This window comes from Microtus oregoni, unplaced genomic scaffold (assembly GCF_018167655.1).
Source record: "Microtus oregoni isolate MIOR12 unplaced genomic scaffold, Mior012 000002F_ref0000024, whole genome shotgun sequence".
Lineage (NCBI taxonomy): Eukaryota > Metazoa > Chordata > Mammalia > Rodentia > Cricetidae > Microtus > Microtus oregoni.
In genome coordinates, this window is record NW_024543061.1 from 56,843,995 (window position 1) to 56,868,595 (window position 24,601).

The 24,601-nt window shown below is 56.7% G+C and overlaps 1 protein-coding gene across 2 annotated transcripts in view; it reads right to left on the bottom strand.

The window, feature by feature from the left end:
* Plxnd1 (plexin D1) overlaps positions 1-20,067 on the bottom strand; it is a 39,570-nt gene extending 19,503 nt beyond the window's left edge. Inside the window, exons 1-8 of one of the 2 annotated variants that reach the window (XM_041638926.1) lie at positions 18,597-20,067; positions 6,492-6,668; positions 4,109-4,240; positions 3,787-3,887; positions 3,557-3,686; positions 2,408-2,585; positions 2,202-2,310; positions 1,775-1,877 (exon numbers count right to left, since the gene is read on the bottom strand). In XM_041638926.1, coding sequence (XP_041494860.1) covers positions 1,775-1,877; positions 2,202-2,310; positions 2,408-2,585; positions 3,557-3,686; positions 3,787-3,887; positions 4,109-4,240; positions 6,492-6,668; positions 18,597-19,910 — 2,244 coding nt within the window. In that variant the 5' untranslated portion in view covers positions 19,911-20,067. The remainder of the gene's footprint in view (positions 1-1,774; positions 1,878-2,201; positions 2,311-2,407; positions 2,586-3,556; positions 3,687-3,786; positions 3,888-4,108; positions 4,241-6,491; positions 6,669-18,596) is intronic. The other variant, XM_041638915.1, reaches the window with a different exon arrangement.
* Positions 20,068-24,601: the final 4,534 nt, after the last annotated feature.

The following is a 24,601-nucleotide window of genomic DNA, read 5'->3' on the forward strand; positions in this document are numbered from 1 at the left end:
TATCAGCCTGGAACACCTGGCAGCTCGCTGCCTCTGCTCATCCCTGGGGCCAGCCCTAGCAGCCTCCCTGTGGGAGCCACTGGGACCACACACAGGACTGCAAGCACAGCCTTCAGCGCCCCCCTTCCAGGATCCAGGGGTCCCGGGGGGGGGCATGCAGACCCTCGGCTCACTGTCTGCCCAGGAGGCCTGGCGCCTCCACAGCTAACTGGCACTTAATTAAATGCCAAGTCCAGCACTGGTTCAGAGCCTCGCACAGGCCTTGGTGAGGCTGCCTCTTCTCCTGCCAGATTACAGTAATACTCTACGACAGCCCCTCCAGGGTCGGCCCGGCTCCTGCCCTAAGGGAGAGCTGAAGACCTGAGGAGAGCAGGCTGACTGCCAGGGGCAGACACACCTCCCAGTGGGTGAGCTCCTATACAGATGGCAAGACCCCATGCAAAATTCTCTTAAGAGAAGTCTTTCTTGCACAGTAGCCATCAGCTTCTAAGATCACCTATGTGCCAACTATAAGGTTGTTGCCTCTGGGAGTAATTCCAGGCCTTGGTGGGGGGGTGTCACTTTACAGAAGGAGAAAGGAACAGAAAGCCGTGGTTGCTTGCCTGGGATCACACAGACACAAGAGAGCTAAGGCTGTTGGCCTGCGACGGGAAGGACAGAACTACATCTAACTGGGTTTCCCCCAGTGCTTAGCACAGACTCATGTACACAACAAGCACTCAGTGATTGTCGCTGGACTGTAAGGAGGTCCCTGGACCTCCAGGTCACTAAGTCCTTGCTGTGTATGCAGCCTGGGGTTGTGGGTGAGGAAATGCCATAGCCCAGATGCTCCAACTCCAGAGCCACAGGGATGAAGGACCTGGATTATATCCCGAAACCCAATGCTATAGGTCGCCCCTGGGCCTATCAGCGAGAGCCCCTGTTCTGTGGGCACGCTGTGAGCCAGATGTGGTTGCTGCCTGCTGCTGAAGGCTGTCCTGAGGGTCTGACTGAGGCCATGGCATATTCTTCTTAGCACTTTTTGTGCCCCCCTCGGTGACAGACAGGGCTTGATGGCATTCTCTAATCCCAGTGCCTGAAGCTAGGCCACCTCTCTGAGACACATGACCAGCAGTCTAGTGACTTGATCTGGTAGATCACCGGAGACATTTGAGCCTATCAGAGTGCACAGCCCCGACATAATGCAAAGAGGAACATGGCTGAGCTCAGGACACCGCCATTCACCTGCCAAGGTCTAGGTCACCCCTAAAAGAGGAAGGAGCCTTCCAGGGCAAAGGTGAAACACCATAGAAACGGAGGCACCCAATTCTGGGTTTCAAAGAAAGGGGAGAAGGATTTGGGTTCAAGGCCCAAGCCTTCTAAGCCACAGGGACAAAGACCTGAAGTGTCTAAAAACCTGAAAACATGGGATAGCAACGTTCCACTCTTAGCAGCGTGGGTGGAAACGGCCAGCATGCTGAGCAGGGCAGGGTGACAACCTGACTTGAGCTTTGCAGAAGGCCACACTGTAACCCTGAGGCATTATCTCTAAGAACTGGCCTTCTAGGAGTAATCCAGTGAGATGCAAAGGCAGGGGAAGAAAAAACCAACCAGCCTGTCTAGCCACAGGGAATCAGTTTAACATGCCATGATGAGCCCCCTCGCCATGCTAGACAATGCTGGGACAAAGAGAAGCTCTCAACGTTGGAACCTTACAAACAAGAGAAATGGGTACTGAAGCCGAGGGGTGGGGGTAGACCCGAGGGATGCGGGGTGGACCAGAGACAAGGCTTACCATCGGGTCTGGGGAGCTCTCACACCGAGACTGATTAGAGACACAGGAGTGCTGCTGGGTGCACCAGAAGCAAGGCCACTGCGTTGACAGGCAGCTGGTACAGCTGGAAAACAAGGGAACCTCTCAGACTCCTGCTCCCCACCCTCAGCTACGCCCCAGAAGTCTGATCCCAGCGTCGGAGGGGAAGGAGGCGGATGGGTCATCTTGTAAGGTAGTGAGCTCCCCACTATGAGAGGGATGCAAGGAAAACACAGGTGGACTCTTCAGTTACCTCTTCCCCCACCAGTCTAGTGTCAGCTTGCAGGGCCTGGCTGGTAAGAGCTGGTACAGGCAAGGGAAGGTTGTAGGGGGTCCTGTCTGTTGAGTGTACCAGAGTCTGCAGCTGTTCCCCACGCAGGGGCTGTTCCTCCTCCCCCTGCCCACTCACTCTGTATGGGGGTAGACTTGTCCAATCCGGCTGCAGTCATAGATGGTGAAATTAGCAGAGACAATGTTGTGTCCTTTGACCCTTACAGACATCTCAACAGTCACGTGGTCTGGAAAGAGACCAGGGATACAAAAGGTCTTCATCCACATCTCAAGCTGGGATGTCAGGGTCCCACCCTTGGGCGGGCATCACAGCCAGGCACTCACCCTGGCCAGCAGGAAAAGATGGAAACTGGGCCCTGGGCAGGAGGTTGCAGTAGGCAATCTGATGGTCATAGGCAGGGCCTGGTACCCGGGCCACTGTCCGGACATTGTTCCCATAGTCACAAGTCATCTCCATACCGCTGAGGCTGGGCAGGCTGCCTGAGATCTGCAAGATCATCCCCTGGGGGAGAGATGCTTCAGGTGAAGCCCAGGACACACCCCTCACAGATCCTATCACAAGGGCCTCTGACCCTGAGTGTGGGCAGAAAAGAGATTCCCTTCAGGGAAGTCAAGGCCTTCTAAGGGGAGTGCCCCTGGGGTTTCAGTTTTCCCACACGAGGCTCCTCATCTCTGAGGTAAGGAAGGCTCTGTAAACCAGGCATTACGACACAGCCTATAATCACAGCACTTGGGAATCTGAGGCAAGAGGACTGCCCCAAGTTCAAGGCCAGACTGGCCTATGGTCTCAAAACCAGAAGGTCTCTGCAGCACAGGGTTGCTGTGACCCCATTTCCCACCCCCAGACACCTGGAACCTCACTGGCACCTCAGGGCTCTTGTGGAACAATCCCTTTGTACACTGTGAAGATGTGTTGTTCTCATTGGTTTAACAGTTAAAAGGCCAATAGCTAGGCAGGAAGAGGTAAAGACAGGAGAGCCAGACTGAGAGAACTCTGGGAAGAAGGAGGTGTGGGGAGAAGCAGGAGATGAGCGTGTCATGCGGGTAAAAGGTACTGCCTGCCACGTGGTATAGAGAAGAAATATGGGTTCTTTGACGTTGTAAGAGCTAGTTAGTAACAAGCCTAAGCTACTGGCCACCACCCCCCTTCTCCGCCATATCAGGAATAGGTGACAGTGGCTAGTACACCTAGGAAGAGACAGAGGGGCCTGACTATCTGTCTGGGTATCCCCGCTCAGCATCTTCAGGAACTGCGATTTAAACACCAGCAGTGGCCCTGTGCACTGCTCTGTCATCCAGGATACGCTGTCCTAGCTATGACCAGGTTCTCCAAGAGCCCATGACAGGCCTTGAAGAGTGGCCTAGCCATGGAGTGGGTGCCTGGCCCTTGCTGTGCGCTTGAGCTTCCTCGAGCCTGGCTGCCACTGCTCTTTCTAGGTCCTCCAGGCTTTGTGCTGCTGTGGCACCACTCACGGTGTAGTCCCGGCGCACATCGATCTCAGAAGGCAGCACGGTCATGGCAGGGCAGCGGCCGGGGCCCTGACTGGCACTGGTCCAGAAATGCGGCTGACTGGAGTTGGCGCAATCCTGTTGCAGTGTGCACCTGTAGGCACCGCGGGGTCAGGTCCAAGGTCAGGGCCACTGCCCTTAGCCCTCCCTGACCTGTCAGCATTGCATCAGGGGTGGGGGGTGGGGGCCCTCACCGCGTCTCCAGAGTGCACCAGCCACAGTAGGCGTCAGCTGCGCCCACACAGTCCCCGCAAGTGGAATGCACCTCACATGCTGCAACCTTCACACGGGCCATCTGCAGGCAGAAGGGGTCCAGTTGAGCAAGGTAGCCGCCCCTGTCTTGTGAGGGTAGGGGCAGCTAAGGTTGAAGGCGTTAGTTGAGGACATGTTGGGGAGACATGGCCTCCTTGAAGCATGGAGTCCCTGACATGAGTGAGTAGTGGAGGTGGCCCCAGGAGGACGGTCAGCGTGTGCAAAGGCCCTGCACCAAAGCTGGCTGGCTATAGCTCGCCTCACCTGGTGGGACGTCATCAGGTACAGGAAACCAGGATCCACGGGGTCAAACTGCATGACATGGTGCACAGGTTCCCCATAGGCCACTGTCAGCACCCGCCTGCTGACGACCTGCATGCTCTCGTTCAGGCTGATCTGTGGGAGGAAAGGCCGCCAGCTGCTGATGCCAGGACTGCCACCCACAAGGTAAGGCTACCTCAGGTCTTCTCTCCCCTCCTGCTCGGATGGCCCAGGGTTAAAGGGAAAGCCAGGCATCTAGGGGGAACGTCCCACACTCTTATTCCCACACAGACTCCACAGCGCCCCCACCAGGAACTCCCCACTGCCCAACTCTAGCATACCCCTAGGTCTATGTGTAGGCCGCAGTTCCCAAAACACTCTCATGTACAATCCACATGAGCTGTTCTCCCGTGCCCTGCCTTGGTTTACCCAGTGGATAAGAGTCATGGGGGAGCCGGGCGGTGGTGGTGCACGTCTTTAATCCCAGCACTTGGGAGGCAGAGGCAGGTGGATCTCTGTGAGTTCGAGACCAGCCTGGTCTACAAGAGCTAGTTCCAGGACAGGCTCCAAAACCACAGAGAAACCCTGTCTCGAAAAACCAAAAAAAAAAAAAAAAAAGAGTCATGGGGGATGGCCACCTATTCTACAGGGCTGCAGAGTCCCAGGCGAGGTCCCAGGCCCCTGTGCTCGCCCCTCTGAGGACTGGCAAAGTCCTGTCTGTGCTCCCCTCTAGTCCCCAGCATGCTGGGTGCTCAGGGCTCTAAGCAGTTTATCTAAGGCTGGTGGTCTGGACTTCTGGGGCCTCCCTCTCACTCACCCTCCTCTGGGTTTCTAAAACCTGCAGAGGTTCCCTGCAGGAAGAACCTGGCTGTGGATTCAGAGCCTTGATAATCGATGCAGCCACACCCCCAGCTCTTTTCCCTTTGCTTCTCTGTTACACATACGCCCGCCCCCACGGCCTGTCTTGTCTTTGCCACACGCCTTCCTAAGAGTACTGCCATCCTTTTCATTCTGGGGTGTACCAAGTCATCCTCAGACACCCGCGCCGCCCCCCCCCCCAGGCTCAGGCTTGGCCTTTGAGACGTCCCTGCTGCCGGGAGGCCTCTTGGGATGCTAGCAGGGCCTTGGTTACTGTTCTCACACTACACACGCCACCCCACACACTCAGACACAGACACCAATTCATTTCTCCTCCCTAGGTGTTCACTGAGCCCTGAGGCCCTAGCGAGCGATCGAGCTAGAAGCTCCAGACAAGGAAAGGGTTGGCAGGAGAGACACCACCCTGCGCAGACTGGTGTGTGACCTTTTCAGGTTGAGCTGTGGAGCGGGCAGGCACCTGCCTAAGTTCAGCTCCATCACTGAGGTCTTAGGCTCCACCCCAAGCATGGCACAGATAAATCAATTAGAAATGAAAAGGAATGACCCATATTTATCTACGAGGTCACTCTGAGGGCAGTCACATCTCTTGAAGGACCTCAGTAGCCCCCTTCTGTGCAACAGACTCACAGTTACATCCTTGGACTGGTGTGAGAGAGGGCATGGTTCCTGCTACGTAAACTTTGAGGCACCGAGAAACAGCAGGTGTCTAAGGATGGCAGCTTTGTGGGCAGAAGGTGGAGAGGGCTCTGACCACAGCCCTCATCTGCCTCATTTCTCCTGGATGGATAGAGTCTGAATCCAGAGGAGACATGCTCTGCCCTCAGGCCACACAGCAAGGAACAGAAGTCAAAAGCAGAAGCCACGCCTCTGATACCACACTGAGCCCTGACAGCCACCTCCTTCACCCAGCAGAGGACTGAAGCTGAGCAACACGTATTGGGGCCCTGGGTCCACAACGGGTGGTTCCATGCCAGGATTGTAGGGCTCAAGCCCCACCCCCATCCCACCCAGGCAGCTGCCAAAGGGAATCAGATTATGAGCTCTGAGTCAATTAGACTGAGCTTGGCTCGGAGGCTGACTCTTCCCTAGAGAGAGGCAGCGAGCGGGTGGGGGTTGTCCCTCCTGTCCACCCTGCCCTGGGTTAAGAAAAAAAAACTCCTTGCCCTCCCTTAGCTCTGGAACTTGCAGGGCGATCACCAGCATGGCTAAGCCAGAAACTGGACCCCTGAAGTGGAGGCCAGCAGGACTGTGCACCCCCCCTTATTAAAATACTACAACCACTGCAGCCAGTAGGGAAACTGAGGCCCAGCGAGAGCACTGCAAAGATCAAGAAGCTACTACTGGGCAACAGACCCCAAGCCAGGAGAGATGATGCTGACAGCTCTTGGGCCAGGTCCTCCCCTCCACGAGAGGCTACTGTGGAGCCATGGAGGGAAAGCCTGAAGGGGACAGTAACACTGGACCTTCTGTGGCCCATCCTTGGGAAGTTCCCATCGTATAAACTTACCTTCAGTAGCCTCCCGGTGGCAGTGCCCAGGAAGACAGCAGTATAGTTGTTGGCACTGGCCACAGCCACAGCTGTGAGCCCCGGAGCACGGAACACGGGCGATGCACTCAGCGGCTGCAGGATGGACAGGGGGTGCTGCAGGTGGGCCGCACCACAATCCAGCTGCTCCAGCTGTAGCTGTGGAGACAAGGCAGGTTAGACCTCAGCTCTGGAACCTTCTCTGGCTCCCTGCTTACCCACACAGCCGGATCTCAGCTCTCAGCCCCTGCTTGAAGGCCCCGCCTCCAAGCTGAGGCCAAGCTTAACAGATACCTAGACCCTACCCAGGTCTAACCTTGACCTTAGGTGACAGAGCTACCCGTAGGAGATGACTTGTGTTTAAGGTAAGTGGGAACTGGACTGGGTTCGGGGTGGAGGGAGGGAGGAAAGACAGGCTGGCCAGTTTGGCTAAGGTACACTACAGGGGGACAACTTGCCACTTCAGACACCGGGGAAGCTGAGGCAGGAGGGTCACCTGATCCTGGGAATTTCAGACCAACTTGAGCAATACAGTGAAATCCCAATTCAGAATAAAAGACGCAGGTGATTGGAACTGGGTGACAGCCACACACCTGGCCACATCGTTCCTCCTGGCCGGCCATTGCACAGGCCAGAAGAGCCCAAATTCAGTCACTGAAAGTCATCCTTGCCTCAGCTTACCTACTGACACCCCCAGTTTCTTGGGACTGTTCCTATGTGTGTGTGGGAGGGGTGCCTGTTGGGTGTGTGAGATGGTTCAGCAGCTACAAGGGCTTGCCACACAGGCTGAGTTTGTCTGTGGAAGCTGTGTAAAGAGCCAAATGCAGAGGTGCACATCTGTAATCCCAGAACTTTTATGGACAGATGGAAAGCAGAGACAGGAGACTCCTCCAAACTCCCCATTAGCAACAAGAGAGTCACGGCCTCAAAGTGGATGGTGAGGATGGACTCTGGAAAGTTGTCCTCTGACCTCCAGACACACGCTTCCACATGGGTAGAGTACAAGGAATGGAGGTCAGTGGAGGACCATTTGCCCAGCACACATAAACGAACTGCCCAACCCTCAAAGGGCTTCTCTGACCCCAGCCTTCCGCACCCTCAGGTCTCCATTCCAGCCACCTCCCCAGCCTGTCCTGTCCAGCCTCAGGGCTGTCTTTCTCCCACGACTGTCTGCCAGGTTGCCCACAGGAGTATGTCCCAAGTCCTCTGGGAATATCAGAAAACACAGGAACAAGCCCAACACTCACAATTCAGTCCCATACGTATTGCCCTGTAAGAATTTGCCAGTCGTCTCAGTAAGAGCAGCGATAACAGAACAATAGCAGAATACAGCAATGGAGTACAGCTAGGGTGAGCCCCGGCTCACACGCGAGCAGACCTCGGCAGCTTTCAGTCAGGAATTTCTACCCCTTCTCCTAGAGTAGCATTTCATGGCTTTTCTGTGATGCATCAAATTGCCACCATCATGATTTTGCACTTTAAGAAAAATTAGGGTCATGGGAGCAAAGTTCTGGCATCTGGGGACAGGAGGGCAGTAACCACGATTACTGAGCAGCTACCGAATAGGTGGCTTAGGCAGGGTGGAAACACTGGACGTGGCTCAGGTCCAGATGCGGGGTTGGGATGGAGAGCACAAGACATCATCATGGCGCTTGGAATGGCAAGCGACTTCAAGATTGTGAATTATTTCTGGATTTTTCCATTTAATATTCTAGGACCTCGGCTGAACAAGAGCAATAGAAACCGTGCAAACAAAATCACTCTGCACTCTGACTCCTTCTGACCTCTGCTTCGGGGCCGACCCACTTGCTTTTGTACTGGACATACCTGAGCTGAAATGGGTGCTGAAAGGTTTGGGCTCCTCCCCAGCTGTCCTGCACCACAATGCTATGGCCGCCCCATCCCACTGAGACCTTGTCTCCCACAACTTACATAACATTCTCCAGTGAATACAGAGTACTGACTTGCGTCATTAAATGAGTTGTTTTCTAAATTAAAATTGTAAACCCTTTCCGTGGGATGCGAGCTCTGGGAGACCCCAGGAGTGGCTCTGGGGTTCTTTGCTGAGCCCTGCTGGGCCATCCAGCCAGGTTGGGGGTCCTGGGAAAGGCAGAGCGGTCTCTGGGCTGGGGGTGATTTGTGGGCCATGGTGAGAAGAGAGGCAGCGGAAAGACTGGGAACTGACTCCCGCAGCCCGCCCTGACGTTCACAAGCCATTAATTCTGTGCCGAAGGAATTTTCAAAAAGCCTTTCCCCCAACCTTTTTTTTTCTCTTATCCTAAAAATAAAATCTTTAAAAAAAAAAAAAAAGCTTTTTTTTTCTTCTCTCTCTCTCTTTTTTTTAAAGGAGAAGCGAGCATCAGGGGCTGGAATGATCTGGGAGAGAAGCTGCCTGTCTGGGCCAGGGGCTCCCGCAGCAGCAGGACTGGGAGACCCACAGAGGTCCTGAGCATGGCCTTGTTGAACTTGGTGACTAAGGTGTGGGCCCTGGGCCTCAGACTGGAATTTCTCCCCTAGCACCCTACTCACTGAGTTTAGGCCACATAACCCCAACCTATGCCTAGATCTATGTGGCACGGCACATCACCATCCCCTTGACACCTTGTGACTCCCTGTTGTCCTCAGGGTATCCTGCCAACTGCTCAGGACCCTGGCCACCATTCTGCCCACTACCCGCACTTTAGGCCAACCGCACGGTTTCTCTGCAGTTCTTGAAACACGCCCCACTTTCCCCTCCCACTAGTATCCCACAACGCTCTACAGGCCTGCCCTCAGCAGCCAGTGTTGGCGGAGACAACCCCTGGCACCTCAGGCCCCAAGCGCCACCCGTTTTCCCTCCAGGCAATCCAGGCTACAAGGTTTCAGTCAATCTTCGAGTTGAGACTCCAAAAAGCTAAGTTCAGGGATGGCGGAAGATGGCTCGGTTGGCTCGGCTGGACAACTTGCTCGGCAAACATGAGTTCAATCCCCAGGAGTTTGGCCAGGCAGTGGTGGTGCATGCCTTTAATCCCAGAGGATTAATCTGGTAGGCGGAGGCAGGTGGAGCTCTTGTGAGTACAGGCCGGCCTGATCTACAAACAGTCAGAGCTGTTACACAGAGAAACCCTGTCTCGGGAAACAAACAAAAACAACAAAAGTTTGGTGGCAAAGGCTTGTATTCCCAGAACCCAGGAGGCTCTCAGAGAAATGTGGATACTTGCAGTTCATTGACTAGCAAGCCTAGCGTACTTAGAGAAATCTGTGAGGACAACACCCAAGGTTGTCCTCTGGCCTCCAGATGTACGTGTGCGCCCATCACAAAGGTGTGTGCAGGCACACACGCACACACACACACACCCACTTCTCTGTGACAATACTCCACTGGCCAACACTTCTATTATTCAGGTATCACACACTTAATGGGCTCCTCTGGCGTACTACTCCTGCGTGAATACTTACTAAAGAAGGGAAATTAATTTCGACTAAGGCGTAAATGACTATATTCAGCTGCGTCCTTTCCAAGCAGAGTGAGGGGAGGGAATGCAGCCGTGGGGTGCTGGAGAGGCAAGGAAAGAATATGGTTCACGGTAGGATCACTGTGTGCAGCACAGAGCAGGCAGGTGTTGGGGCCGAGACAAAGCCCAGCAGCTAGCTCTGTTTCTTGTAAGAGCCTCAGTTTGTCCCCCTCTGAAATGGGCTAGGTAATGGCCACTGATTGCCGCTCTTCCTTCGGAGCACACGGCCCCTCCCTATAGAGCTGACTGCCTCCTGGGGCCAGCTCAGCGCTGCCCACTCTCCATTAAAGGGCTGCCCTATTGATTTCACTCTCTCAGTAATTGCAGCTGAATACAGCTCTTCTCTCCCAGGAAGCCAGCTGCAGGGGGGCTTGCAGTATGCCTGCCATATCCTGCCCACAGACCCCGTCGGACCTCAATACCTCCGCAGTAGGCACTCAGAGGAGGATAAGGCCTGACAACCGTGGTCACCATGGTTCTATCCCACCCACGTGCCTATGGTGCAGATGGCTCTGGCCTGGGGACACCTTCCTGTCTGAGGCCCAGAATGAAAGGCTCACAATTGCTCAGAAGTGTCACACAGCTGAAGGTGGGGTGACAACAGCTACTGGACTGCCCAGAACTCCTCACTCACCCCCATCTCCATGACAACCAATGGGAGCCTCTGTGGGAACCACACCTCATTCTACAAGTTTTCACAGCTAGCTGAGGGTGGCACCCCAATACTTTGGCCCCTCTGACAAATGGAACAAGATGGTGTGGGATGCCAGGAAAGAGGGCTGAGGAAGGACCACAGGCTGCCCTTCCTGCCTTTCTAAGAACTTTGCCATTAAGTTGAAAAGTAGTGGGTAGTGGTGGCGTATGCCTTCAGTCCCAGCACTCGGGAGACAGAGGCAGCCGGATCTCTGAGTTAGAGGCCAGTCTGGTCTACAGAGTGAGTTCCAGGACAGCCAGGGCTACACAAAGAAACCCTGTTTCGAAAAAACAACCACACACACACACACACACACACACACACACACACGCATGTACGCACGCACAACTGCAAAGTAGGCCATGAGCCGCCTGCAGCTCAACAGCCTCCAGTGGGTCTCCAGTGCAGTCAGAATAATCACAAGCCTTCAAGGGCCTGCTCAAAGGAACCCTGACCTGTGGTGGGTGTGTGATTCCTGGCCTGGTTAGCTCCTCCCTCAGCTCTCCACCTGGGAGGTGAGGTTACACTTCCTAGTCTCAAGCCTTGACCTCTATCAGACCAGGAAGACAAGGACAGGAACCAAGGCAGGTTGGGGCAGAATTCTCCTGGGGGCCCAAGAACAAGGGCGACCACAACAGACAGGAGCTTCCTACAGAGCCAGCCAGTTGGGGAGCTCCGCTCTTGGCCTTACTATTTGTCTCAGGAATAAAAGGAATATTCTGGAGCCTGCATAGAAACAGAACATCATCTCCAAGAAATCCAGCCCTAAGTCCCCAGCTCCCAACTTTGGCATGGTGTCGCCGTTGGAACATGGTGTCTCCACGTGGGCAATGCCTCACCTGAGGGCAAACTGCGGCACAAAAAGTTTCCTGAAGCCTACCATTGTACCTGCTCTGGTTGGGGGACGGGGAGGGGATGGCAGACTCAGTTCTGGAAGGTTCTCTCGGAGGAAACTGCTCTTGCTGAGAAGCCCATGCACCTCCCAGGGCCCCCAATAGACATCCGGGAGTTGCTAGAGATGCCAGCACAGAGGCAGGCAGGAGATACTGTGAGACACACAGCCTAGATATTTGCTGACTTCCTCATCTGTGAGACTGGGACAGTCACAGCACCTGCCACACAGGACTGCCGGAGGCACCTGGAAACCTGAGCACCAGAGGGGGCTCTGGGACATCCACAGTGGCAGGGTGCCCAAGGATGGGTAAGCCCTGCCAACCGACCGCTGGGCACCTACAGCTGCCGGGTGTCTGTGCTGGTTCTTGGGTTAGCATCCTCCACAGTAGAGGCTTGGTGGCCTGATCTGCTGCTTCCTGGAACCTGAGGGGCTGACTCAGATGGAGGTTGTTTGGCTAGTTGGCCACAGCTGGCCAGACACCCAGCTCCCCTTCTCAGACTGTTTCTCATTCCCCGGCCTGGCCCTGTCCCCAGCACCCCCCCCACCCCACCCCCCGCCCCACTACTTGTCCCCAAGGAGCAGTGTGGTGTGGGCTAAGAAGCTCTGTGTTTCTCCTCAGTCTGAGGCCCTGCCCCCTAGCTAGCTCCAGTAGGCAGGCCTCATCTAGCTAGATGGCTCTCTGCTGCTTCTTCACTGCAGGGGACCAGTTGTGTCTCCTAGGCTGGCCTCTGCTGGTCCCTAGTGGGCTGGGGACCAGATGGAGTCTCACACCTCCTCTGCAGCACAACCTCCCTCCTCTCCGGCCTCCTGTAGTCTTCTGTCCCCAGGGGCTCCTAGACTCAGGCAGGTCTGTTGTGTCTGCAGTCTGTGGTCCCCGTGGCTGCCAGCTGGAGAAACTGAGGCCCACCGCATCATCACAACATAGCGGGCAAACAGAAGCTGAGATGGCCCATTCAGGCAGCTGGCCAGCGCCCAGCTCAGCTCCAGCCCCAGGCCTTTGCTCAAGGCTACTGAGTGCAGCAGCTCCGTTATTTACTGATTGGACCTGAAGTGCTGCGGTGATCGGCCCTCTGGGGCTGTGCAGGCCTTGGACCAGAGCCGCAGGCTTCCGTCCTCCATAGTATGTGATTTATGGGGGCTTGGGCTGAAGAGAGCGCATTTGGAGGGCAAGCGCCTGGCTGCCTGGGAGCCTGGGGGCATCGTGGGTCAGCACCAGAGGAAGCCACTTCAGCTGGACCACCGGAAGCCCACCTGGGTGACCCAACGTGGGTTTGATAAGAGGAAGCTGTGCTCTGGGGTAGCCAGGATCCTGTTCTGGCGCTTAGAGATGATCCTGGGGATGTCCCCACTCAGGGACAGCTGGTTTCCATGGCGATGCTCACACCATTGTCAGCGCTGGAAAGGCCTTCGGGAATCACCTTGTGCAGCCACCACAGGGGAATTTGGCCAGCACCTGGTGGCAGCCAGAACTTTTCCAGAGCCAAATGGGTCATGTGTCCTCACCCTCTAAAGCCACACAGGCTACCCAGGGCCAGCAGGATGCTGTCTAAGACCTTGGTCCTCAGACAAGACCGTGTGTTCTCAGTCTAAGCTGGCCACCACACTACCGCCTTATCTCTGCCATGATTCCGTCCTTCCCTGCCCAGCATGGTCCTGAGTGCTCTGGGACTCTGGGATACAGGGGCAGGGTCGACCTTCTCTGTTCAGGCCGTGCAACAAGCCTAGTCCCCTCTAGAAGGGATACTCCTTGGGGTTAGACACAGGACATGACAAGCATCTTGATGATGGGCAATAAAGGGGCAGGAGTCCCACACCTGTGGGGGGGAGGGGCTGAAGGGTTCTGACTCCAGCCTGGGGCAATTCTGCAGGCCTCCTGGGAGCACTTACCGCCACTTTAGGTCATTCTTAGGCTCCATTTCCCCACCTTTAAAATGGGCTCATTTTTAAAGTGCTCAGTGCAGACGCACAAAGCTCTGAGCCCAGATCCCCACATCCATGTGCAAAGCTGGCTGCTCCCACCCACAATCCCAGCACTGGGCAGTGGGGGAAGGAGCATTCCATGGAGTTCACTAATCAGCCAGTCCAGCCAAAAAGGCTCCAACGGAAGACCTTAAAACTAAGGTGGAGAGGGACAGAGGAAGACACAGGACATTGACCTGTGGCTTTTACAAGTTCATGTATCTCTATAGATGAAGATAAAGCCATTTTATTGGATTGGGGGGGGGGGGGTTTGGATGGCAAGGTACTTTGCAAATGCCTGGCCCAGAACAAACTTTCAAGAAACTTCACAAATTACAAAGGGACATTTGCATTTTTGGTGGCTGAATGAAGAACTGTCCATTTGTGGTCCAGCCCAAACCCCACAGAAGCCACCAGAACTCGAACCACACACTAGTTCCCTAAACTACAGGAGCAAGGCTACCTAGCCAGCTAAGTAGAGAAGGCCTCTGCTGTGGCTGTGGCCTGGGCCATGGCATCCATCCACACCTCCAGTCTGTCCCCCAACACAAGTGACTCAGGACCCCACTGGCAAGAATAAAAGGAATCTGTCTGATCTGCATTCTTCTGCGCAGATAAACATTTACATACTCCCAGGGGCTAGGGCCCTCATGAGAAGAGACTTTGCTTCGCTTTTTGTTTTGGTTTTGTTTTTAGGTCTGACTATGCAGTTCAGGCTGGCCTCTAACTCACAATCCTCCTGTTTCAGCCCCCCAAGCGCTGGGAGGCTGATATACAACACCACACCTGGGTAAGATGCTGCATTTTCAGGGTCAAGTGTGGCCAGATGCTTTCAGGCCCCTCTGTGCTCGCTCAAGTGGCTCCAGCATTCAGCCCTCTCTCTGCACATGCTCCATGGCTTCACCCCACCTATGTATTTCCCAGGAACTGTGGTGCCCAGCCTCCCCCAGGGACTTGCCCAAATGACCTAATTCCAGCTAAGGGGGAACTCAGGCACCCTGAGCTCAGAGCACTCAGCTGGCCTGGCATCCCTCAGCAAAGGCTGGTCACAGGGAGTCCGAAGCCAGCCAGCAGTCTGGGGATCTGGAACCATAGAGTACTGTAAGACCCAGGGCAAGTCCCTTGCCCTCTCTGGGTCCCAGTTTCCCCCTCTGTAAACCTCACTGTCTGAGGACTGTTGTCAGTGAGAACTAGGCAGGTGGTGACAAGCACACCCAAACACCGCCCCCAAACAAACAAGCAAGGCTGGCAGCTCCCTCAGTTGATGCGCAGCAGGCACTGACCTGGCTGGCTTTCAGTCGGCCTGCTCCACTGGGACAGGGCCTGCTTACACGCTCACCACACTTCTCGGCCTCAGGCCGGCTCCCTCAGAGCCTGGTGTGAGCTCATCAGCTGCAAGGGCCCAGCCCACTCTCCTCTGAGCACCTGCTGTCTGCTCCACACACCAGCATGCTGTGCTCAGACGACTTTCTTCCCGCAGCACCTGCACCTGCCGTTTCCTGGGTGCAGCATATGAGAGATTCTGACCCACATCTTTGACAAGAGACAAGACTTTCCTCAAAAAGGAGAAACCGTGGAGCACAGGGAGGGTGACTGACTGGCCCTGAGCTGCAGAACAGAAACCCTGTCAGCTTTTTCCCCGGGGGGGGGGGGGGCAGATACTGGGGGGGGAGCTGTGGCCCAAGCTCACCTGTCTTTCCAGGAAGGTCGTCCTGGCCAGGCCTTCCCCTAAATCCCACAGGGGTCTCTGCTTGCCTCCTTAACACAAGGTGCCGACTTCAAACCCCTCCCAAACCTAAAGCCTGTCTTGGAAGCTCTCTCCCTCCGCCACCACCTGCCATCTCAGCCCTGAAATTGGTGTAGAAAATACCTTCCTGAGCCGTGTGCCACCCACCACACGCCTGCTTTAAAAACGCCCAGGGAGGTTTTTTTTTTCTGCCATTACTATAAAAAGACACCATGAAAAAGCAGGCCTGGCATTTGCTGTGCTGTCCCGCAACTTAAGGACACACGCCATGGCCATTTAGAAGCGAAAGATTCAGAGAAAGGAGTGACATCCAGCCAGCCCCACCTTGCCATTCCCTGTGCCTCAGTATTACCACCAATAACATACAACTGCCCAACATGCTCTTCCCTCAAACACACTGTGGTGTGAGGGTGAGAATCCTACCTAACTACCATCTTGTCTTCCACCTACCACTGGACAGGACAGGCTTTGAGGGCCCCAGCTGCCCACTCCCGAGGCAACAGTCCTACCTGTCCTGTGGCCACAGCAGAGAGAATACAGGCCCGGCCCAGCACAGGGTAGGGGTTCAGAGAACATCTCACCCAGCTGGGTCCCTCCTTGCTGGCCATCGTGGGCTTTCTGGATCACACCACTGCCAACTCCTGAGCATGGCAATGGGCAAGCAGTGTGTGCATCTCATCAACTCCCCACAGCGACCCTAGGCCGCTTCAGAGGACCCCATTCGGGACCAGGATGTAGCTCAACTGCGACAGTACTTACCTAGCATGCCCCTAGACCCTAGGTTTGACACAAGGGCACGTCCACACATGCCTGTAAACCCATCACTCAACCTAAAACTGAGCTACACAGTGAGCCTAAACCTGGCCTCGGCTACATGAGACCCAGCCCATCCTTAGTCCCCGTGTCGTCCAGGAGGCCAGAAACCAGGAAAATAACATGAGGGTCCCCAGAAAGCAGAGGTCTCAAAACACTGGGGGTTTGGTAAATGTTCAGGGGACCCACCTGGGGCTGCAGGTGCAGATAGTGGGGTCTTACAGTTCCAGAGCATGCCTGATAAGGACACTGTTTTCCAGAAGAGCCTAGAACCTAGCCAAGAGCTAACTGTATCCCAGGGGTGAGAACAGCACAGCATTGTTGTGCATCAGGCACCAAGCACTTGACTTTGTGGTTAACTTGCTCATTTGCTTCTAATGCCTCTGTGGAGACTGTGTGCATAGTCCTAAGGCCCTGGTAGGAAGACTGTGTGCATGGTCCTAAGACCCCTTCCCCACCCGGTAGGGCTTCTGTGTGCAGTACCTTAACGCTAGGGAGAAGGAAACTGAGGCTTAGCAAGACTGTTGCCTGAACAAGGTCACAGCCAGGCTGTGACAGATGGACTTTAAGCAGGGGAGCTGGCAACGGCTTGACAAGGACAACAGCACTGCCGTAGGTCTAGACGCAGGGTGGGGGTAGGGACTATCTGGGGGTCCTGCCTGGGACCCTAGCCTGAGTCCACAGCTGGGCACTGGGTAGGGAGAAGGCAGCAAACAAACTTAGAAGGGCCCCAGCAGGGTTACTGTGTGGCCTTGAGGTGAGGAGCAGGCCTAAACTACAGTGCCCTGGGGCTAACTTCCCTGTAAAAGCCCTGCCCCCATAGGCAGGAGGACAATCCAACTGCCTTCAGCCTGGTGAGTCACTGTGCCGGCCCAGGGGGCACCAGGGACCGTGGGAATCAGGGCAGATCTTACTGGAGGGGGAGGGGAGAGGCAGCCTGAGGAATCCCACAGAACCCTTCATCAGCTAGGGGCCCACAGAAGGCTGCCTCCCCTGCCCACAGAGCTTCCCCCTTCCTAGCCAGTCACAGCCACGGAAAGGCTGTGGCTCCATAAAGAATGGTGACTGCTCTCACCCCAGCCCTGCGCAGGGGCCTGACCCTGCCGGGTGTCAGGGTTGTAAGCTTCAGACAGTCCATTTGCCTCTCCCCCTCGCTGACCTTCCCTGTGAGGAGACGACCAACCGGCAGGGTGGTAGGCGGCTGTGGGAGTCTTTGCCAAGGAAAGGAATCTAGGCTTGCTCAAAGCCCCAGTGTTGGGCACGCCCACGGGAGAGAGACTGGCTACCACTGAGGGCCAGAGAGAGAGAGAGACAGACAGAGAGAGAGAGAGAGAGAGAGAGATTGAGAGAGAGAGAGAGAGAAGTCTCAGTGAATAAAGAAGGCTCTGCTTCCTGACCCTCTGCAAAGTCAGTGTCATTTTGGGGTGGAAAATGAGGACCCCCACAAGCCTACCTTCTGAAGACAATAGAAAGGGGTTCTGCTGAGAAATCCTTTAAGTGGACTGGCTGGCTGCACCCAAGGCCACCCCACCTGGCAACCCCTAACCTGGCCCTCTTGCCGCTGCCCACCCCCAGGCCCCACTTCATCCTTGTCTTGTAGTTTCTCTGTTCCAACAAAGATTCCCCGCCAAAGGCTCTTTCCATCTTCGGTGGCCCCATCTGTGCAACTGGGCTGCCTGGATGCTCTCATTCATCTGTTAGGCAGTATACCCCAGCACCATGGGCACAGGCCGGGGTGGGGGGTAGGCACACAGCTTGAGTTCAAGGCCTGCTCTGCTAGCTCCTGGCTGTGTGGCTCTGAGTGACCCTTCAAACCCTTGCACCTGCTTCTTCTTCTGTATGTACAACGGAATTAAAAACAGACATTTGTTGAAGACAGGACAGTCGACACACTAAGTTAAAAGTTCCCAACATTGGGGGTCACCCCAGGTCTGCCATGCCACCTACCTGGTGCTTGGCTGCTATTTCCTGAGTGAGTGAAAGTGAGCCTTGAGCACGCACCTGTTTGCTAACCAGGTGACCTCTCCAGGGAAGCAGTCACTTGTCCTGACACATGTTCCCACCGGGAGTCTATATCCCTGCATGTCCAGGCTCTTGGGGCCTCCAGTGGGTGCCCCTGCCACACGCTTAGCCCTTCCATCCCACCCTCCCCTCATCTTCACCCATTCACACATGTGTCAGGGTGCAGTGGTACCCGCAGTCTAAGGGCACCCACAGTCTCCCAAGCACACTCTTGGTGTCACTCCCTCTCTCAGCTCAGCATGCACCTGTGGCCCCCACCTGCAGACCTGAGCTATAGGTGCTCTGTCTTCCGGGAACACCTGGGTACCTTGACAACGCAGACCTCGCCCCCGCTGAGGTGTGCGCACCTGTGACCCAGCTCGCTCCCCGGCCAGCACCGCTGCCAGCAACCAATCCTCCGGGATATCCACATCCCTGCGTACACAACGGATCCCTATACTGGCTCCCCAGAACCCCGGTGTACCTGTATGTTACGTCTGTTCTCGCAGGACGGCCCGGTGCCCTGCACCACGCTGTCCAGTACTGCCACCACGTCGGGCGCCGGCTCCACGAAGCAGGCAGTGCGCGCTGCACGGATGGCGGCCTGCACGTCGGCGAAGCGGAAGGCGCAGAGCGCAGCCGGGGCGTTGCGGGCACCTGGGGCGCCCTGGGGCCGCTCGAAGACGGCAAAGAGCAGGTCGCGCGCGGGGAAGACAGACACGAGGCGGCTGTAGAGGTCGCCGCGGCCCGCGCTACCCGCGCACTGCAAGCCCACCTGGATGTAGGACTCAGTAAGCTTCTTGGCATCGCCGCCCGCACCGCGGGGCAGGCAGATGCGCGCCAGCAGGCTGCGCGCCTGGCTGTCCTTGTCGCCGGCACGCGCCTCGCTGTTGAGTGCCAGGTACGCGTAGGGCTGCGAGCCGCGCGGAGACGCCGGGTGCAAAAAGGCGCTCACGAAGCCCAGCTTGTAGTGTTCCTTGGCGCCCTGCTTGATCTTCAAGATGTTGTCGTCGGACGGGTTGAGGTCGAAGGTGAAGAGCTTGGCCAAGTTTCCACGCGCGTCCAGGGAGCGGATGGCGATCTCGGGCGTGTTCTCGAAGCGATGGTCTTCTAGGCTACGGTTGCGCGGGAAGAAGGCGCTGCCGTAGCCGGTGTACGTGGCGCCTACAAGCAGACGGCTGCCCCCCGTGCCCGTGGCTGGCGGCAGGACTAGCCCCACGGTGGATGCATTGGGGTGGTTGGCAGCCACGTTCAGCATACTGGGGAACACGGTGACCGGTTCGGCGGGCGGCGCGGCAGGCGGGAAGCGCACGGCCAGGGCTGAGATGTTGCCCCGGCGCCGCAGCTGGCACAAACCCTGGTAGATGGAGCCGCACGCGACCACCAGACCCTGGCCCGGGTCCAGCTGCAGGATTTTGTTGTAGTTGTCGGTGAGGCGACGCGGGTGCTCGCACGAGGCCTGAGGGAGCTGCGGGGCGTGACACAGCGGGCTGTCCTGCACGGGGCCCACGGTCGCCTCGGCCTCTAGGCTCAGGTTGGCGCTCGACAGCTGGTACAGGCGGTTCACAGCCGCCAGGTACACGGTGCCCGCCGCGCCGTCCAGGGCGAAGTTGTTGGTGGGCGTGGGAGAAGGGAAGCGGCGCTGAATCTCCAGGGCGCCGGCCCGCGCCGCCCCGAGCAGCAGCAGCAGAGGCAGCGGCGGCAGACCGGGGCCCCGCGAGTGCGGGCGCGGAGGCCAGGGGATGGCCGCGGCAGCCCGGGCGCTAGGGGGTGCGCCGCCCGCGGCGCGACGAGCCATCCAGGCGAGCGCGGGCTGCGCGGCGCGGCGAGTGCATGGGGCGCGGCGCGGCCGGGAGCCGGGAGCTCGGAGGAGGCGAGAGGCGAGAGGCGGGGGGCGGGCCCGGGCCGCGAGGCGCTTCCTGCCCGCGCCTGCCGCCCCCGGCCCCGGCGCCCCGGCCCGACTCTGGCGCGCCGCACAGCCCGGGGGCGGCTCCGCGGAGGCCACGCCCCCAGCCCAGCTCCCCGCCCAGACCCCTGGCCCACGCCCTTTCGCCCCGGGCCACGCCCCTGAGCCCCGCCCCACCCCTCTCGGTTGGCGGTCCGGGGTCGCTGCCGCCGGCGCTCCCAGCGGTCGGAAGTTCTTGCCTCTTTCCTGGTTCCTGACCACCTGGAAGGTCTTGCTCACGCTTGCTTGCTATCTTTTCTCTTTCTCCTCGTCCTGTTCCTTTCCCCCTTCTGTTTCTGGGCGCCGGTTTGTCTTTCCACCGCCGCGGAGAGTTTCGCTCTCTCAATCTCTCCGACTCCCCTACTTCGCTCCTGTCAACTCCGCCCCGTGCCTCTCCGGCGTCACTCCCTCTCCCTCAGCGGCGTTTTTCTGTTCCCACAGCTCTCCCTCCCCACTCTCTTCCTTTCCTTGTCCCCCGAAGCCTTCCATTTCTCCGCCACTGCCTGCCGCTTCTGGCCACAGCCCCTCATCACATGTTCCCCAAACCTCACTCTACAGACCAGTCAGACCTAGGGACATCAGGCCCTGGGACGCCATGATCTGTCCCCAAAACTGTCCTGTAAAGGGAGTTCACAAGCAGCAGGCACCGTGGAACAAGCTTGGCAATCCTACAGCAGAAGCAGGAAACTATAAAACGAAGTATTCTCCCGTGCTATACCATGGGACATGCTGGGCTGAGCAGGACACCAGATTACAGGGCCTTGGTCTCTGTGTGGAGCCAGACCCCTGCCCTTGGTCCAGGGTTCTGAGAAGATCTTCCAGCGTCCCACATATGAGCTGGGATAGAGGCAGGTAGTAGTACCCTAAGGTCACAGAGCCCCATGTGATACCCTTCACAGCATGGCAGTGACCACATAGGACAGTGACAAGTCCCAAGCCCCTCAGAAATACTCAACCCATTTTACATACATGGAAACTGAGGCCCCAGAAGTGAAGCCCAAGATCTGCAGCTAAAGGGGAAGGTGGGGCACGGTTCTATTGTTTGAACCTCAGCCATGGGTTCTCAATCATGATCTATCAGCTTGTAGCTGTCACTTGAGGCCCTGGTGGCCCTTACTCTCCTGCCTTGTTCCCACTCCATAGGAAGGAAGGGTGGGGAGGGGGTTTCCCTATGCCTGAGGGGTCAGCAGAAAGGGTCCAACTTACAGCTATCCTCATTTCCCTGGCCCCCACCCCAGCCTTCCTGTTACTGTGCCTGCCATGTTCCAGCCCATTCATGGCCTTGGCTTTGATGGCCAGAAGTGTTCCTTGATAGGAAACTGGAGACTTCTGTCCTAGCCTCCCCAACTTGAGCACTCAGGGGACCTGCCTCCACCTCTGTGGGCAGGGGGGGGGGGCACTCACGCCACACTATCAGTGTTAGCCACAGGAGAACCAAGCAAGGTACTCAGAGCCCCCAGCCCTCCCCTCCACCAGCTAGCCCCAGCACAGTCCTTGGGCTCTCTAGACTCCTGTCTATCTGTTGTCTTCCTCTGCTCCCCCTTTTCCTCTCCCTTTCCCTCTTTCCCCTCCCCTCTCTATCTCTGGTCTCTGTCTCTCTGAGTCCCTCGTCCTCTCCCCTCCCCCTCCCTGCTTGCTTCCTTCCTGTCCCTCTCCTTGCTGCATCCTGCAGCTCCCCCCACTGAGCCTCGTGGATAATGCTTTCTGACATCTTGGCTTAGCCGGCCCGATGGATTGTTTTGGGTACTGTGGACAAACTTCCTGCCAAGCTGGGGTAACTCTGGAGTCACCCCGGCTTCAGCGTTTGGGACCTGGTTAGATTCTAGGGTCTGAATACTCTCAAGTAAATTGAAATAGGAATTGCAGTGTGGCCTCCAGCAGGTCACTTGCCCTCTCTGAGCCTGTTTCTTGGTGTGGACCGTTATATTAGCACACTAACTAGGCTGATCCATGGCCCCACAGCCCTTGCTAAAGCTGGGAGCCCAAGTAGGACTACAGTAGATCGGGGTCCCAGCCCACTTTATGTCTTGAATCCCTTGGTAGTCAATGGGTTCCTGGGGGGCAAGCCCTATGCCCAGTTTTGCCACCACCATCTCATACCATCCTTGCACCAGAAGACAAAGCAGGAGTCGCTGAGCCCATTTCACAGATGGGAAAACTGGGCATCAGCAGTAGGACTGGAACTCAGTTTTCTCTCTAAAACCAAAACCACTCCTGGGGTGAGAAGAGATTTGGGAGGGAGGAAGGAAGTCCTTGCTGAGACTCTGGGGGTCCTCCCAGGATAGGTTTGGGGACCCATTGGGAGACAGATGGTGACCAGCACATTGACTGAAGTAGTTACACCCCCAAACAGCTACCCGGCTGCCAGCAATGATGACTGGGCCCTTCCCCTCCTGCTCCTGGCTCCTGATTAGATCAAGGAGAAGTCTCGGTCTGGGGCTAACGCGTCTTTAATGACTCGCTAGCATCTAGCATTTGTCACTGTCCCTGTGTAATAGAAAGAGGGTTTCAAGCTCAGCACCATGAGCTTTCTAGAATTTACTCCCAATGTCTTTTTGCATTGAAGTTCCTGCCTGCTTCCAGCTAGTGGAGCCGGCTCCCAGCCTGACATGTCCTGGTCAACACCTGTGGAGGGCCTTAACAGAGATGCCTAGGCTCGGGCCAAGGCCATTGCCCAGGCTTGAAGAAGCCTGGAATTCAGAAAGGCTGGGGAAAGCTGTCCCTTGCTGCTGAGGATGGAGATCGGGCATGTCCCCTAAGTCAATGCTCCCTACCCCCTCCTGCAAGTCTCCTCTGTGACGCAGGGCAGAGCTGGGAGGGGGAAGGGGAAGGAAGAGGGAGAGGAGGAAATGTTTTTTCTTCTTCAATTGGAAACAATAACACGGGGTGGGGGGTGGGGGGCTTGGCTGTGCTGGAAGGGGGGCTCTGCCCGGGGACTGGAGAAGGTTCCCCGCAGGAAGTGCTTCTGACATAACCACAGCGGAGGGCAGAAAGGTGCTGGAAGGGGAATAGACGGAAGACACGGTCAGGAGTGGCACCTCACGGTCCCTCCTCACAGTGAGCTTCAGAGAGGCAGGGCCACCTGCGGGGAGCTGCACAGCCTGCTCAGGGTCCCAGCTCAAGCTCTCAGCCACTGTGTGTCTCTGCCCTTCCTCACCTTGGAGCTGACACCCTAAGTCCCAGCCTCAGCTTTGTCCTTAACCTCCTGGTGACCACAGGGACGTGAGCTTCAGTTTCGAGCCTTGGAATCCAAGCCCAGGACTGCTGTGCTGAAAGAAGCAACCATGTGTTGGAGCAGCTGGTCTGCTGGGAGCTGGGTGTTGGCCCACTTTCCACCTCTGGAACTGGGGTTCCTCTCCTCGCTCCTCTGGGTCCCTCAGGAGAGCCTCTAGGGTGCAGCACACATATTTGTCAGATGCCAGCAAGGGCCTGGATGTCAGTTATCATTCGTGGGTGCCAGCCAGCTGATGTCACACGGCACAACTTCCTCAGCCTCTGTACTCCATCCACAGTAGATCTCTTGGCCTTTGCGTACAGAGTGGGGTCCCTGTCAGGAGGCATGCTCCACAGTTGCTGCTAGTGCCCTCCAGGGGCTTGTCATGTTTCAGGCCCCTGCTCCTAGACTCCAGAGGGTCCCTCCCCTGCTACCTGGGGACCCCATCCCTTGGAGATCCTGCCCCAGACCTGCTGTTTCTTTGTTGCCCTATGCAGCTAGAGGAAATGGTTTTCATTCCTGTGTGTCAGAGGCCACTGCTGACTCTAAGCATGTCCTTGACCTCTGTGGTCAGGGGACTTGCCAGGCAGTGGGGAGACCCCGAGCCCTTATGGGTTCATGGCAGGCGCCTGGCCTATATGAGCCCCCACGTGGCCTCTTTGTGCTCTGTGAACTGGATAATGGACAGCATTCTCAGACACCCCGTCATGGCTCTTGGCTTGTAAAAGGCCCCGGCCTGCTTACACTGAGGCCTCTGTCCAGTGGCAGCTATAGGACAGGGCCGCCCCAGGGGTCCCCACCCACATTCGCAGGCCACCACCAATAAGTGTCAGTAGTCTAGGCCGGGTTGGTAGGCGGGCAGCTGGTAGGCGGGCAGGCTCTGCTCAAACTGCAGGTTAAACATTGGTGCTAAGCACTTATTAAGAACCCACAAAAAAGATGACATTATGTCCATTTGCAGGTGGGGACACTGGCGTGTGGGAAACCTTGTTCTTAATGAAGATGAATCTCTAAGGCCCCCATGTCAACGGGCCAGAGACGTCACCAAGCCTCAGCTGCTCACCTGGTTTGAAGCCTGTTAACACCCTATAATGTTCCCTGAGGGACTGGAAGAAGTGTTCCCATGCTGCTGCTCTCTAAAAGGCCGCAGCGGTGGGGCAGGGTGGGTAGCGTCACCTACCCTTGAGAGCAGGTGAAGACTGGAACCCAGGTGAGCAGCTGTGTCTCATGAGGCCCTCACCTTCCAGCTGCCTCCACTTCAGCCACCTGGTCTCAGCCACTGGGGACCTGTAGGCCCAAACATCTGCAGGAACTGCGGGGTCGGCCAAGG